We start from the raw sequence: 16,745 nt of genomic DNA on the forward strand, positions 1-16,745 counted from the left end.
CTATGACAGAAAATTTTATGACAAACACAAACACAAAATCTTATTTTGGTAGAAAGTAGAATATCTAAAAATTAGAATCAAATAAGTAAAATAAAGTGAAAAAATGGAATAGCATTTTTAGCACTAGAGCAACCTCTGTTCCTTGTAGCAAGCAATGGCTTTGAAAGCGTCCCCCGGAATCCAAGGGCCAATAGATTTTTCCAAAAACAAATCCAAATCCGAGACGTCCTAGTCTCATTCCTATGGAAATCCAAATTACTCCAAATCATCTAAACAAACGTGACGCAGGACGAAGCAACAAAATCGTCTACACCAGTACAGACTTTCTACCAACCCCTGGTGGTGATATTGAGCATCAGGCCCAGATTTTCTGCAACACCCGACTCGTCGGCCTTGTATGCAGAAAGCACCAATTCAACAAAACAAAAAAATGACAAAATCAATTTTTATTTAGGGAGTGCCATTTGAACCTCGGTATCAGCTAGACGTCTTTCGCTTCGCTGTGGATTTATTGTGCTCCAAAGTTCTTCTGGCGCAACCCCCCCCCTCTCCTCTTCTCGATCTCCAAGCCACAGCCGACTTACATAAGTTAGTATCTCACCCATCCCTCCACCCGCTAAAATCTTCAGAAATGTTCAATAGTGCAATTATCTCAGAAAACAGCCCCCTAAACAAAAGAGCATACGTTCGGCACCCGCTTGATTATCCCGCCTTAGGTGCCAATAGCCCGTCCTCAAGCTATTCCCCTCTACTTCCCCTAGCCCCAGCCATAATCAAACTAACAGACGGCTTGCCTAATTTCAAAAATAAAAAGATAGCCTAACGCAACGCATTCCATCACGCTATCAAAATCCTGCTAGGTGAAGTCAGGGACTCCGAAGTTATGCATGGCGGGGACCTATGCGTCTCCCCTACTACCTCTGAGCAACAAGAAATTTTACTTAAACAAACGGAAATAGCAGGCAGGGCAGTCTCGTGCTCTCTCCCCATATTTTCCTCCTCCCTCAAAGGCGTTATATTTGGTGTCCCCATCTCAGATAATGAAATAGATATTTCAGCCGCGCTGGCTGACCAAAACGTCATCCATTCTAAACGGCTACCTATGAGAGGCCACCCGGAAATCCCTTCCGAAACCGTTCTCCTCACGTTCTTGTCCCAAATCCCAGCCAGGGTGAAAATCGCCGCAATTAGTTACAGGGTCCAGGAATCAATCCCTACCCCCTTCCGTTGCAAACAGTGCTGGCGCCTAGGCCACTCCACCACCAGATGTAACGCTCCAACAGATTGCTGCAAAAACTGCGGTAAATTGCACTCAAGTGACTTCACGTGCTCCACAATGTGCACTAACTGCAAAAGCCTGCCCCACGAAGCGGATAGCGAAAAATGCCCGGAATATCTCGAAATCAAGACTATTCAAAAAATTTCCGTTATCCAAGGCATTTCCGTCAAAGAGGCCCGCGCTCATCACAACAGATCCTACAGCCATGCAGTCCAAACAAGCAAACGTAACCCGATCTTACTAGCACCCTCCCCCCCTCCAACAGACAAAACTACTCCTCAACTTGCCGCCCTACAAGCCAAACAGAAGCTTGTCCGGTATATTGCAATCCCGTGCATGAACGAATCTATCCGTAATCTCTCTCTTGACTTGGCGGCAACAAAGAAAAAATTATCGAATTTCGACTCGCGTTTCGATATCCTAGAAAAAAAACAAGAATCTAACGCGGCAACGCAGTCCTCTCGCTTTGATAAACTAGAGGAGCTTCTTACAAATTTAACTCACGCTTTCAAACTCCACTAATCTCATCTTAATCCTTCCCTTCCCCTACATAACAACGAAAGTATCCCACCGGCATCACCTAGCCCCAGCCAAAATCCGCCTTACTACTCCACCAACTTCATCCAGCCCCTAGGCAGCAAATATCAACCAGTCGAAGAAATCGAATGGGATCAGAGGGATGACACAAATGACTAAAGAACTTAAATGTATGCAATGGAATGCTAGAGGGCTGACGAAATCAAGACTGGAAGAATTCCTCTCTCTCCTTAACTTCATCGATCTCGACCTAGTGTTTCTCAGTGAAACTTATTGGAATAATTACTTTTCTGTTAAATTCAAGAACTACCACGTTATAAAGAAGAACCGTCAATCACGCTGAGGCGTTGGGGTAGCCCTCTTAGCTAAAAAATCCTTACAAGTTAGTGCTCAACCCTCCCCCAAATGTTGCTCCACTGAAGTTATTGGTGCAGTAATCAACACACCCGCTGGGGGGCTTCTTGTCACACCCAGCGGGTGTGTTGATTACTAAAACTGAAATTGATGATTGGGGGGGTCTATGAAAACATGAATAACTTACAGAAAAATCGGTCCCGCCTTCACATAGCTAATATAAACTTGAAGTAGAAGAAACAATGAATTAAACGAGACTAAGATTGTATTTTTAGGTCGTTTAGGTTACAAATGGGAGAGATTTTTACACTTTTCGTTTCCCCATAAGCGCCATGTTAAAACGTGCAAAGAAATTTTCGGCGGCTCACCGATTTTTCAATAGAATTTAAATTTTTTAAAATACTAAATTACATTGAAATTAAACAAAAATTGGAACATAACTTAATCTTGCAATTCTCTTTAACCCTGTATTTTTGAACTGAAAAATTTTAAATAAAATATATAATAATTATTTTTTCTTGGGCGGGTTTTACACAGAGTAAGAAAACACTGGTATTAATAATGCTCATTAAAAAAATCGCTATTAACAATTTGTTTTGGGTAGACCCCCTTATTTGGCTTAATTTGACCATACTACTCTACCGACTTAGGTACCAGAATAGACCCTGGGTCCGGCAAACCCTCCCCCATCGACCTTATCATTGCTTCATCCCAATTTGCCTTGAATTCCACCATCAACCTGGGCCCATACTCAGGCAGCGACCATCTACCCATCATCACCACACTAAATGCTCACCCTACCCGCCTTATTAATAAACCATCATCTAGGATCTTCGACAAATCAAAATGGCCCCAATGGAAATCCGATCTCGATTGCCTCCTCACCGCAAATTCATTCCGGGATCCCCACACACCAAAACTTACTTTTGACATATTTCAAGAAGCCAATATGGCTTCCAGCTACAACAACTTCAAAAAACCACCCCCAGCCCACACCCCCCAAAAGAACCCCGCCGCCCATGGTGGAACAACGAATGCCAAGCAGCAGTAGCCGCGTCCAAAAGAGCCGAAAAAATATGGCACAAGTCACAACTTTCATCCGACAAAAGATCTGCATGGAAGAAGTCTGAAGCCGTGAAAAAAAGACTGATCCTCAAATAAAAAAACCAAGCCTGGTCATCTTTTATAAACAACCTTAACCCCCAAGACGGTCAAAGAACAGTATGGACGTTCATGAAGGCCATGATCGGCCGAGGAAACAGCGACATCCCTATAGCTCCCTCAATTAAAAACTCTGAAGGTGTTTACTTCGTCGTCCTCGTTTACTTTGCGACAACTCCCATTCCCCCTCCAGCTGACTTCGAAGATAACTCACGTTTGGATCCCATAATCCAATCCCACATCTTAAACCAATCTCTCAACGCCATGAATTCCCCATTCTCCCTTAACGAAATAGAAGGTGCACTTAAAAAAACAAAGAGCAAAGCGACCGGACCCGATCTAATCCACAACGAAATGCTCGCAAACCTCTCAACAAAAAATAAATCGAATGTCCTCCATCTCTTTAGCATCCTCTACATAAGCACGTTTGTTCCTGAGGCCTGGAAATCAGCAATAATCATCCCCCTTCTTAAACCAGGGAAACCGGCCAATGAAACCAGCTCCTACCGCACCATTAGCCTCACATCGTATCCAGGGAAGCTATTTGAAAGAATGGTCACCAATCGCCTAAACTGGTTCCTCGAGCAAAACAACTTACTAGGTTCAGAACAAGCTGGCTTCAGAAACAACCGAAGCACTACCGACCACCTCGTAAAATTTGACCACGACATTAAAAAAAGCTTCAAAGAAAAAAAATCGACCGTCGCTGTCTTCCTAGACATAAATAAAGCTTGCGACACGGTTTGGATCCATGGTCTACTCTACAAATTAAATAAAATAGGTATCCACGGCAACTGCCTGGGATGGCTGCATAACTTTTTGCTCAACCGCTCAATCTGCGTCCAACTCGGCGGACACACTTCTGGCCCCAAACGAATTCATAAGGGAGTCCCCCAAGGAGCCGTCATTAGCTCCCTACTATTCAACATTATGTTGCACGACTTCCCACTCCCCCCTCCTACTATCAACCTACTCCTCTACGCAGACGACGTAACCATCTACGCCCCGGTTAAACACCCAATAGACGCCGAAATCATCCTCCAACCGTATATAGAAAATTTTACTAAATGGGGCTGTAAATGGAAATTCAAATTCTCGGCTAGCAAATCAACCACCGTCACGTTTACCCGATCCTACAAACCAGGAGACGACCCCCTGATATTTCTCAACGGAAACCGTATCCCTACCGCGACAAAATTCAAATTCCTTGTTGTTTTTCTCGACTCCAAACTACTGTGGAAACATAACATCTCCCACGTCATAAACAACTGCGTGAGACTTAAGAACGTGTTTTCCATTATCACCAAATCTACCTACGCCCCTCCCATCAGATCACTCTGCCAGCTATTCAAAAGTTTAGTTTGAAGCCGTACGGATTACGGACTCAGAGTGTATGGCTCGGCCTGCAAAACTAACCTACTGAAGATTGACGTCATATGCCGAACCATACTTAGAATGATATTGGGTTCCAGACCCTCAACCCCCATCGAGATCATTTATGCGGAAATGGGCACAGAATCTACCGCTGAAAGAAGAGATTGGCTGAGCACGAAATACACCATCAACCTGAGTAAAAATCCACGCAACCTCACATACTTGCTCGCAAAAGAACTGTTTGAGGACATGAAGTCATGGCCTTCAAGATGTAGCCTGAATATCAAATCAGCTGGTTTGACTATAAAAAACGAGGAAATAAAGCTGTTCCAGTACCCACCAGGAGCAATGGATCAGACAGTCAAACAACCCCCACCATGGTCCCCAGCTCCTCTTAACACAAAATGGTTCCCCATGGGTAAACGCAAAGCAGCCGCAAACCCACAAGCAGTTTCAAACTTATTCGACAAGCTCAACTCGAACTTCACGGCTCCTGGGGTCGTATTCCGAACGTCGACTTAGACTTGACTTGGACTTGACTTAGGCGTTTTTCCTACTTGACTTGAAAAAATTTTCAGACTTTAACCGAAGTTGAATTCCGAACCAAAAAATTTCAATTCAAGTAAGAAACTTGGACTTGAAAACTCAAAAGTCGAGCATTAAAACTAAGTTAAGTCTCTCGAATCTCAAGGTACCTTTTAGGTGCCTTGAAACTGACTTACGGACTTAAGTTCTATAAGAAGCGGTGAGAATAGGCAGTGGCGTTGCGTTTGTTTACACAATGGCCGATTATTGTAATGACGTCATTGATGAATTCTTAGAGGATATGGGTAATTTAACTGATAATTTTGACGATTTATCTACGGGGAGTGATAATGAATTGCGAGCCGAAAATCGCCGAGCCAAAAAGCGTCGTCTTATTCCATTTTATCGTACAAGGAAAGATATTCTAAGTTATTTTTCTGCTGACAAATTAATGGCGACTTTTAGGTTCGATCGACCTTCTATAGAATTCATCACAGGTTTTATCACAAAAAAATTAATGCAGAATTAATTCCCCTTTTAAAAAATTTTTATTTTGTTTGTTTATTTATTATTTATTTTATTATATTTTATTTTTATATATTTTATTTTATTTATTATTTACCCTACACCCAAAAGGGTGTAGGTTTCATTTTCAACCCAAATATCACGCTTCCTTTTCTAAGCTTTATCGCGACTCATTTTAAAAATAACTATGTAAACAAAAGTACAATCACAGCTATTTTGAGTCACTTTGCGTACAAGTTCCAACTTCTTTTTGCTATGACTTAGACACTTAAAATTCGTCTGCAACCACGAGAAGAAGTTTGAGCAACGTCCTCTGCCATTGGCTGAGTTGCCAATTTCAAGTCAAGTTGCATTTTAAAGCTTAGTAAAAAATCTAAGTTAAGTCCTGGGAAAAACTTCATCTTTTTGTGTTCGGAATAACACCTTGACTTGAGATTGAAAGTTTCTAACTTTAGCTCAAACTTTACTTAACTCGGACTTAACTTAGATTGTTTCAAGTCAAGTTTTCTTTAAGTTCAAGTCGCCGTTCGGAATACGACCCCTTACATCTGCGTCGTCACCGACGGCTCCGTCTTCCAAGACCCCACGATAACTACATGCGCCTTCTACATCCCCAGCCCCGTCATGTCCTAATCCTGGCGTCTAACACAGGGTTTTAGCATATTTACAGCTGAGCTCCACGGCATTCGCAAAGCCCTAGCTGCCATTTACTCCTTTGACCCACCAGCCCCCAGCATTCACATCTTTTCTGATTCTAGCGCCGTAATCAAAGCAATTAACTCCAATCTACTCCCAAAGAACCGATGCGTCGCAGAAATTAGAAATCTCCTCGCCTGCCTCAGGTCAAGCGGATCTAATACTACCATATACTGGATCTCAAGCCACTCAGGTATAGACGGAAACATAAATGCGGACAAACTCGCCTCGGAAGAAGCCATCACCCCAGGCAATGTAATCGCCAACCAACTCTCCCCAGACGAACTAATATCAATCACGAGATCATCATGGAAAAACAAAACCCTCCTTAATCTCATTAAATGCAAAAAAAAAATAGCATCCAGATGAAATCCAGATTGGGCATTATCCCCTGGCACTACACCAAAGACCAAGCCACCTCAACATGCCTCCACCGACTTCGACCTGGCCAAACCCACCTCAACTCTTTTCTCCATCGAATCGACCCTGACGCCGACCCTAGTTGCAGGTTTGGCTGCCCTGCCATCGAGAACGCCCAACATATCCTGATAGACTGCACAAAGCAGGACTTCCACCGTCAAAAAATTATTTACTTCTTCCATTTAGCCAACATCCCCTTTAATATTCACAACGTATTGGGCCTCTCCACTACAATAAGTCCCACCACGCAGTTCAAGATTAGCAATCTCCTAGCCTCCTTCCTCACCAAAACTGACCTCTGCTTCATAACCTAAACCCTCAACCGGTCTCCTCCTCTCAATCACAACATTTATCTAGGGATAGAAATATCAATGATATCATGAAACTTTGAAATAGTACCTAGCAACTTACCACCAAGGAAGTCAGTCAGGGAGCCCCACTCTTTTTCACCTTCAAATTCCCTTCACACCATTCCTTGCATTTCAATCCAACCAGCTAATTCAACCTAAAGTAAGAAACGGGAAAAAACAATCAGTCCAACACTCACAATAAGAAAATCTTTATACATAATCCTTTCTGGAAAACCTCCACTGTCTGGGCCAACCCTGAGCAGCAAAAAATCCAACCTAACCCTCTCAAAATCCTGAACACCAATCCCTGGATCAAATCAAAATCACAACCAATGCACCCAATTCCCCCACACCTCTTCACAAACTGCAACAATAACACAAGCAAACTCACGTTGGATCCAAACAATCGTCGTCTTTTTTTTCTTTTTTTTTGTTTCGGTGCTTTCTGCGGACGAGGCCGGTGTTACCGGGTGTCGCAGAAAATCTGGGCTTGGTGCCCAATATCACCACCAGAGTTATTTCTGCTTAGATTCAGACTGTTGTTGTGTCGGCAACGTGATTCAAATGTCGAGGTACAGTTTAGATTTGAGGAGGAATGAAGCCAAGGTGTCTCTGATTTGGATTTGTCTTCTTGCCTCAATTGTGGAGTTGAGGCCTAAAATCGTGGGGACATCCCAGGTAAGGTTGTTTTGCTTGAAGAAATCTTTAAAAGTTGTGAGGAGAACTTCATTGTGCTTGCAGGCAGTAAGAATGTGAGTTGTGTCTTCTATTTCAGGGCAGCCATTGCGACAGAGTGGTTCTTGGTCCATATCTATTTTACTCAGGAAGAAGTTAAGTTTGTTGTGGTCTGTTCTGAGTCGGTGGAGAGCAATGCTTATTGCTCTGATTGGATGGTGGTGCCACTCGATGATGCCAAGTTTGGTTCTGAAGCATATGCATGGTTTGCCAGATGTTTTAAGTTCAAACAGTGCATCGGCTAACCATTTCCTTCTATATTTTTGAATTATTTCAGGTGCACTGAGGGAATTATCAATCCAATTGGTTGCAGGGATGTTGCTTTGGTTATTTGCCAGCTTTTCTGCCTGTTCATTCCCCAGGATGCCAACATGACTGGGTATCCATGAGATGTGTGTGCGAGTACCACTATCTTTGAGGCTGTTGAGTAAGTACCATATATCATTGATTACAGGATTATAAATTTGTTTGGGGGCAGCATTGATTGCCATCAATGCTGATTGCGAGTCTACAAAGACGTAAAGCTCTGGGGGGCCTGGCTCTAAGTGGTAGCAGGCTTCCAGGGTCTTAAGAATGCCGTAAAGTTCGGCAGTTTGGATGTTGGAGCCTGGTTGGAGGAACCAGGCACCTTCAGTTTTTTTTTCGGGGATGGTGTATGCACAAGAGGTGTGAGAAGATGTGACGGATCCATCTGAGAACGCCTTGATTGTAGACTGTGGGAGCTGATGTGCGAAGCTGTTGAAAAGAGCTCGTGATTTTGTTTCATTCTGCGTTGCTGCTGATTTTGTCATGGCGAAATACGAGGTTGAATGGGGGGGATTGACCACGACGGGGATGTTTTTCTTTGTTCGGTGTAGTCTGGAAGGGCTTTGAAAAGATGTTGGTCTAGGGCAGCTATCTCGCTAAGCGGTGTGGAGATATTGGGGGTACTTCTAGGGGACCATATTGTAGGGTTATTGATGTGTTGTTGGGCCAGCTTGTAGGTCGAATTTTTGGGTTGTGTGCTCAGCTTGATTAGGTATCGTGCCGCTAGCCAGTTCATTCTGTTCTTTACGGGTTCCAGGCCTAGATCGGCATAGAGAATCTCTACCGGGGTGGATTTGAAGGCGCCTAAAATTAGTCTAAGGATCCCTCGGCTAACGATGTCTATTTTGGCAATGTTGGTGGAACTGGCTCCGCCATAGGCTATCATGCCATAGTCTATTTTGCTACGCACAAGTTTTTTAAAGAGAGTAGCTAGGGTATGGGTGTTGGGGCCGTATTTTTGCTGTGTGAGGACTGTGAAGAAATTCCTCATCTTAAGGCAGCTCGTTACAACTGCGTTTATATGGGTAGTCCATGTGAGTTTCCGGTCGAAGTTCAAGCCAAGGAATTTTGTTGCGTTGGTCGATGGGATGCGCCTTCCGTGGATAAAGAGTAGTGGGCTGATCGGGGTTTTGCGGGTGCGCGAGAATGTTAGTTGGGATGATTTTTCCGCTAGAAACTCGAGCCCCCATTTACTGCCCCATCTATAGAGTTTGTCTTAGTATGGCTGGAGTAATTTTTTTGCATCGGTGGGGCTTTTTGCTTGGGCATAGATTGTCACATCGTCAGCGTAGTGGAGGGTGTGGGTGCCTGAAGGTGGGAGTGGGAGGTCGCTCATCATCACATTGAACAGTAGAGGGCTGAGAACAGCACCTTGAGGTACTCCTCTGTTGACAGGTATCGCCGGTGATAGGAAGTTGCCAATCCTCACGTGGACATATCTGCCCGTTAGGAACGATTGGATCCATTTAAGGATTTGACCTCTAATTCCTAGAGTGGATAACTTGAAAAGTACACCTTCTGACAGGGCACGGTCGAACGCTTTTGCGATGTCTAGGAAGACGGCGTAGGTGGGACGGCCTTTACTAAAGGCTGTTTTTACTGCATTTTCTATGGCCACTATATGGCCTGTAGTGCTTCTGCCGGGTCAAAAGCCTGCTTGAGAGGGTTGAAGTAGAAAGTTGGTCTCCAGGTGCCAGCTGAGTCTGTTTTTGATGATTTTTTTCCATAACTTTGCCAAGGCAGGAAGTTAAGGAGATGGAGCAGTACGAGACAGGATCTTGTAGTTGTTTGTTCGGTTTGAGGATGGGTATAACCGTGCCCACACGGCACACCAGGCTCCCTAGCAACTCCCCAGAACTTCCAACTTTCCTCCCCAATTTGTTCTGTAACGTTACTAAAATCCTCTCAGGACCTTCTTTTTGGTCGCCTGACAACTGCCTGATAGGCTCCTCAGTCCCTCCTTTATACACCCCAGCCAGTCCCATGTTCCTCCCACGACGACAGGTAAATACGTGTATGGCATATTAACCCACATTTAGCTGCTGTTTTATACTTAATAATACTTAAATGTTAATAAAATAAAAATAATAAAAAGGCGACAAAACTTTTTTGTTTGAAAATGTTTATTTAATTTCAGAAACTTATTCTTCTTTTAATAACATTTGGTCGGCAATGACGAAGCCATTCTGTCACTTGGAACTGTATCTTTACGGATGTTTTCTCGTCACTGGAAAGGTCTTTGTTGCCCAGAACGGCCCCTATAGAAAAAGAACAATTAATTTCATTGTACGAATAAGAACTTATCAAATGAATTTGTAACCCACCACAGATAGCAGCATAAATGTTTTTTAAATCAGAAAACTTTTTTTGATCAGAACTCTTTTGTGGATTTGCCGGTCCAAGTGTAGTGCATTCCGATTTCGCAGGTAAAAAGCTTTTCCATTATAGAGTAAACTGTTTTCTGGAGGGAAACTCCACCCAATCGGAGTAATATTAGAATCTGAAAATCAATAGTTATTTTTTTGGTTAACTGTGTAAACAAAAAAAAATTTCAACTACCATTTGCTGCCGAGTTTGTTGGTCCCCCATCGTTTTTTCCATGTCTTCGACAGCAGCAAAAGACTCCATAGGCAAATTAAATTGTTCCTCGTTGTCCTCCATTCTTTGGATAGTACAAATACAAGGCTTTGGCCTAGATTCCAAGAGATCGTCGATTTTGGCAGATATTTCTCTACAGTGAATTTTCAAAAATTCCAAACTTCTTTTCACGTAGTCCTGAAATACTGTAACGTAGAATAAAAAATTTAACAATGACGTTGCTGAAGTTTTTGCTACGCGATAAGTTACCTGCATTTGGTATTTCGTTAAGATTGCGTGGTTGCAGCAGGATTTCTTTGAAACGATCGTCCAACAAAGAAATCCTGTGTCGACACTTCTGATGCAGTGTGACGTGGTTGCTGACTTAGTTGCGGTCGCTTGTTTCCATTGCACGCTTCAGTAGGAAATGCTTGTGTTTCTGCTGCATCAAATAAATTAGTATTTTGTAGTTGCCGGAGATTCTTTCCGGAAGACGGGCCAGGGAGATTTAGCTGGTGTTGCAAAGTGCCACCACCATGACCTCCATGTCCATTCGATTGTTGGCGGGAATTCATTTCAGTAGATGGGCCAGGTTGAATGTGAGGCTGCTGATGCTGACTAGATTGCTGACGGAAATAATTCAAGCCCAATTGGTTGTCTGGGGCATGACATTCCGCCAGTTCCGGTTCACTGTTCTGGTCGTAAGACATTGTAGTTTCGTTACTTGTACTGTCACCTACGGTGCTGCCCTCACGGGCAGGATTGTAGGTGGCAAGGGCCATTTAAATTTATGTTAACTTTAAGAAGCCCTTGCCCCCTTTTTTAGTTAGTGTAAATTCAAGTATCGAAGTAACAAAGTACCCCTAGTCTCTCTCTCTCTCTGTACCACGTCGGTGAAAATTGTCTCCCCCACCGCATTTACAAAGAAATAAAGTGTTCTTTCCCTCAAGTCATATTTTTCATCTTCATTATTTTTCATCCTGTCATCCCTCATTTTCTGCTACGACATTACATGCACGTTAACGTACGTAACAAATGGTGCCGAAACCCGGGATTTAACGAACACGTGCATTTCTCTTGTTATCCCTAGTAAAACTTGTTAGATTCAGTAAAATTGTCGGGTATTCCCCTTTGTAAGACTTTGACACACGTCCACGCCATCCTGAAGGCAAAACCCGGTCTATCACGCCTTTACATATCTGACTGTATCGTCGCTGTATCTACGTGAATCATCGACATCCGTTTACGTGTGACTACTTCCTTGTCTTTGAACGTTTCTACGTCATGAGTGAAGCCGTAGCAAAAGCCGAGAGTATTGAGTCGGGCGGCAATATCTCTATAGAAGAGGAAATGAAACCAGAAGCAATGAAGAATGAAGGCCCCCTCCTCCCAGACAACGATCTCAAGCAGAAACATGGGAGAAGAAAGGCGGCCCACACGAAAATAACGAATCAGCTCAGGAAAGCAGTGGCAGATCACAAGTTGGGAGCCATCAGACTCAAGAAGTTGCCAGTTGCAGCATGGCGAGACGAATTAATTCGTATCTACGAAGACGTCAAAGATCTTCACCACACGTATATGGAGAGCTTGCCCGATATTACGGATCCACAACTTCAAGCCTGTGAAAAATTGGAGGTACAATTCGAAACCGACCACGTGGAAATCCTCAACTTCGCGATTAGGTATGCCACGTCGTCACGTCACACAGCCAGCTCTATTGGTACGACAACTTCAGACGACACAGTTAGCACCACGCTATCACAGAAGAGGTCTACCCGTTCAGCGTCAAATGTTTCCCTTGGTCAACCCAGCCAGCGTGATCTGTGCATCCAGAAACAGATATTGGAACTGGAAGTCAAGATGGAGCGTGCAAGAATCCAGATGGAAGCGAGCACCACATTTGCTACGGAAACGTTAAGCAAGGCGCTGAAAGGCATGGGTGAGCACCTAAGCAAACTCGTTGACAACGCGGAAAGGACGTCATCGGAAATCGCCACTAACACCAACTTGGTGAAAGATTCACGTCAGAGTCTACGTGAAATAGATCAGAAGATCAAAGAGGTTAACTTGGATCTAAATGCTCAGATTGAAGGTCTAAAAACAGCGATGGAAGCCAACAAGATCCATCTGAGAACGATACAAGAGTGTCACGTGGTCAATGACCACGTTATGTGATCCGGTATGCAATGCTACCGGACGTGTGACGTCAGTGTTTCCCACCCATATAAAGTCCCCCGTGGTCGTGTATCAGGAGGCAGTCTTAGTCTTGTGAACCGTCAATACAACATACTGTTACATGGTGGAGATGTAGAACCTCCGGTAAGTCTCTTTTGTGGTTGTGTTTCTGTTCGATTCTGTGCTGCGGAGGCGGTAGCTGTCAGGGACCCCTGAGAGTCGACGACCCAACTGGTTTTAGCACCATAAATTGTTGGGGTACGGGGTCACGGCTCCGACCGTAGGGCAATCGGGGGAAGCATAACGAAGGAGAGACGCCGGGGGGAAAACGGTGAAAAGGGCTAAGGCGGGGTAGACGGGTACATTGAGGGAACGTGGATAGCGGAAACCGTGAGCCGAAGTGGTCGGCAAGAATCGGGCCAGTGAACCGTGAGTCGAAGAGTTCGGCAAGAAGCGGAGAATTGACCGTGAGCCGAAGTGTTCGGCAAGAATCGGGGCAGTGAACCGTGAGCCGAAGAGTTCGGCAAGAAGCGGAGAAATGACCGTGAGCCGAAGTGTTCGGCAAGAATCAGGGCAGTGAACCGTGAGCTGAAGTTTTCGGCAAGAATCGGAGAAGTGAACCGTGAGCCAAAGTTGTTGGCAAGAAGCGGAGAAGTGAACCGGGAGCCGAAGAGCTCTGCAAGAAACAGGCGGTGCGAGGATTGCGGGAAGTAGATGATAGGAGAGGAGGACGTAAGGAGCGGGGAGAGAATCCGAGACGCTCGGGGACGGTTCGTGGCACGGGGTAGTTGGGGGATACCCGAGATCGGGAGTGCATCCCAGGGGCGGGCGAGGACGCGCAGTCGACCGTTGAGGGAAAGCGGAACGGAAGAGCGAGGAGAAATAGAGGACGGGGCTAGCGAACCCCAACAGGAGCAGCGACCGGCATCCGTTCGGTAGGAGTATCATCTCACATTCAGTGAGGAGGAAACTGAGCGGTGGGAGGACGCCGAAGAGGAAGAAGGATCGGGAGAACACGGAGAAGAGCAGCCAGAGTGGGATTTCACGGATTTGAGAAGAAGATCATCGAATATCAGTAGCTACATCCGGGGATTAAGAGCAGCTCAACAGCAAGTGGGCGCAAGGCACGCGATGGCCGCACAGAGAAAATTCCAATCCCCACCCACCTTCGGGGGGAAGGACGGGGAAGACGTCGTGCAGTGGATGCATCGATACGAAAGAATCGGGAGATATAATCGATGGGGAGATGAAGAACTTCGCGACCACGTGGAGCTGTCACTGTCCGGGGCAGCGCAGAAGTGGTACTCATACAAAGAGGCCGCGGGACAACTAGCAGCCGAATGGGAGGATGTTGCAGGACCGCCAATTGTACCAGGAGTTAAAACACAGCTGTTGGAGCAATTCAAGCCAGTCAATCAGAATCGATTCAATGAAGCGAAACTGAGAGAACGCAAACAAGGAATCGAGGAATCCACGATCGAGTATTTTTACGACATCCTGGATTTATGCCGCAGAGTAGACCCGAATATGTCCGAAGCTACGAAATTGGCGCACCTATGGAGAGGACTCAAGCCAAGTTTACTAGATAAACTCTGGAGTTTGAAACCCAACTCATGTGATGAATTCCTTCAAGAAATTAAGCGGTATCAGGAAATGACTTCCCGGGCAAGACACGAGGAATGGGCGATGGGCGTGGTCGGAAAACAAACAACAACGGCGGGAAGTGAGAGAATGGATTGAATAGAAAAATTGCTAGAGGGACTGATGGGAGCCGTTGCATAAAGGAACGCATCAGGGGCAGCCGCACAGCAAAGAGAAAGAGTGGAGAGTCAACAGTATCGGTCGGATAACTGATCGATACTGAAATGGACTTCGGATGGGGAACCTATCTACAGCAGATGTAAGACGGAGGGACACATCGGGAGAGAGTGTCCAACAAGAACAAACGGTCAGGGAGGCCTGAGGGGTCGGACGCCGGACGGACAGGTCGTATGCTACGGGTGTGAAGGGATAGGATACATACGTTGTCACTGCCCAAGCTCCCAGCGAGAAAGAGGGGCACCACAACAGCAACGGCAGGTGCGATTCGCTAGAGAGGATAGGCAAGTAATTGGTCTAATAGGGACACAGCATGTAGACCCGGAGGTGCTAGCATGGCCAATTCTTAAAATCGACATCCAGAGGATGGTAGTACTGGATGTGTGGTGCTGGGGAAAACGGGTGGCTGCCGTGATAGATACAGGGACGGGAGTGTCCGTGTGTTCGCCCAAATTAGTAAGAGAACTAGGGATAACAGTGACACCATGGCGCGCAAATCGTCTAGTATCAGTTGATGACAAGGAGATTCAACCGGGAGGAGCCGCAATGCTGTCAGTATCAGATAGGAGGATGACCGTCGAGGGGGAGGCTTTGGTTCTGGACGGCGACATCGACTTACTTCTGGGGAAGGACATGTTGGAAAAACTTGGAACGCGGATGAAGATTGGGGCGCTACCGGAGATCTTCATTGGAGACACTGCCATGGGAGCACCGGTGGAAGAGATGACGGAGGAAGCACCGAACCTAGTAGTCCAGAATGGATGCGGGGTCCCACCCCGATCGAGGAAAGTGGTCGCAACTCAACCACTAGATTTGAATGGGTTTGGCGAAGGTGCACTGGTGGAACCATCCCAAGCATTGCAGACGACGAAAAGGGTGTCGACGGGTAAGGTCCTAGTTAGCGGCGTGGGAACAATCGGACAGATGGCGATAACCCACTTATCGGACCACAAACAATGGATCGAAGAGGGGACGGTGTTAGGAATAATCGAGCCAGTGACCGAAATCAAGGAGGGAGACACGCCAGTAGCCGTCGCGACAGCAGGGGCAGAGAAGAAAGCGCGTCGGGAGCACAAATTTGACAGCAGGATTGGAGAAGGATTAATGCCGACAGACAGAGAAAAGATCCGAGAAGTGTTAGTGGAATATGGCGACTATTTTTCGTGGCCCGGAGACCAACTAGGACTGTATACGGCAGCAGGGCAGACAATAGAGGCCAGGGGAAAGGACATCCGTGACCGAGAGGCTGAAACTAGAGAGAATATACCCCTGGACGAGGAGGTGCAAGAAGCTCGAAATGAAAGGGTGGACGATCAGGTGCGTCGATCGACACGAGTCCGGATGCCACCGGTACGATACGGACAAATGCCGCAGGTGGCAGTGAGGGCTCTTCTCCTTCTGCTAGGACTACTAGGACCGCGGATGGGGGAACTTTTCCCACCTACTCAACTGCGGTCGGTAGACGACTCAGTAGACGACTCGGAGAGGGAAAAACGAGCGGCGGAACATCATACATACCCATTCGAGCTATGGGGTGTGGGAGCAGCGTTGTTTATGGCCAGTGTGGATGTGTTCAGCATCCAGTGGTGCTGCGGGAGAAAAGGAGACGTTAATAGGGCCGACCTTCGGGAACGCCTACGGATAGTGGAGGAGTTCGTAGAAGAAGAAGCTAAGAAGCGACGTGCGCGGCGGTGGAGTACCGCCGAAAAAAAAAAAGGATGATGTCTTTTTTTGGGGGGGCGGTGCCATGTGGCCTATATCATGTACCAATGTTCCCGGTTTTCTTTTGGTATATCTTTTTTGCAATGTTTGTTTTTTTAGTAATGCATTCGGGGACGAATGCAGCTAGAGGGGGGGGATGTCACGTGGTCAATGACCACGTTATGTGATCCGGGATGCAATGCTACCGAACG

At 45.7% G+C, this 16,745-nt stretch overlaps 1 protein-coding gene and 1 pseudogene across 1 annotated transcript; one reads left to right on the forward strand and one right to left on the reverse strand.

Moving 5' to 3' along the window:
* The first annotated feature begins 1,988 nt into the window (after positions 1-1,988).
* Positions 1,989-3,902, forward strand: LOC123472398 (annotated as a pseudogene).
* A 6,731-nt stretch (positions 3,903-10,633) lies between these two features.
* LOC116935372 lies at positions 10,634-11,636 on the reverse strand. Its single transcript, XM_045173811.1, has 3 exons — positions 11,225-11,636; positions 10,822-11,045; positions 10,634-10,762 (listed from the first exon to the last, which is right to left on the reverse strand). Exons 1-3 carry the CDS (start codon positions 11,619-11,621, stop codon positions 10,634-10,636), a joined length of 750 nt encoding a protein of 249 aa, XP_045029746.1. The 5' UTR covers positions 11,622-11,636.
* Positions 11,637-16,745: the final 5,109 nt, after the last annotated feature.

The sequence above is a fragment of the Daphnia magna genome, linkage group LG5 (assembly GCF_020631705.1).
Source record: "Daphnia magna isolate NIES linkage group LG5, ASM2063170v1.1, whole genome shotgun sequence".
Classification (NCBI taxonomy): Eukaryota; Metazoa; Arthropoda; class Branchiopoda; order Diplostraca; family Daphniidae; genus Daphnia; species Daphnia magna.

Bases quoted from the DNA above. Each gene is read 5' to 3' on its own strand.
- LOC116935372 (XM_045173811.1), bottom strand. From the start codon at position 11,621: ATGGCCCTTGCCACCTACAATCCTGCCCGTGAGGGCAGCACCGTAGGT. The intron at 11,046-11,224 runs GTCAGCAACCAC...TCTACGTTACAG, and splicing joins AAACAAGCGACCGCAACTAA to TATTTCAGGACTACGTGAAA. The intron at 10,763-10,821 runs GTAGTTGAAATT...ATTGATTTTCAG, and splicing joins AACAAACTCGGCAGCAAATG to ATTCTAATATTACTCCGATT.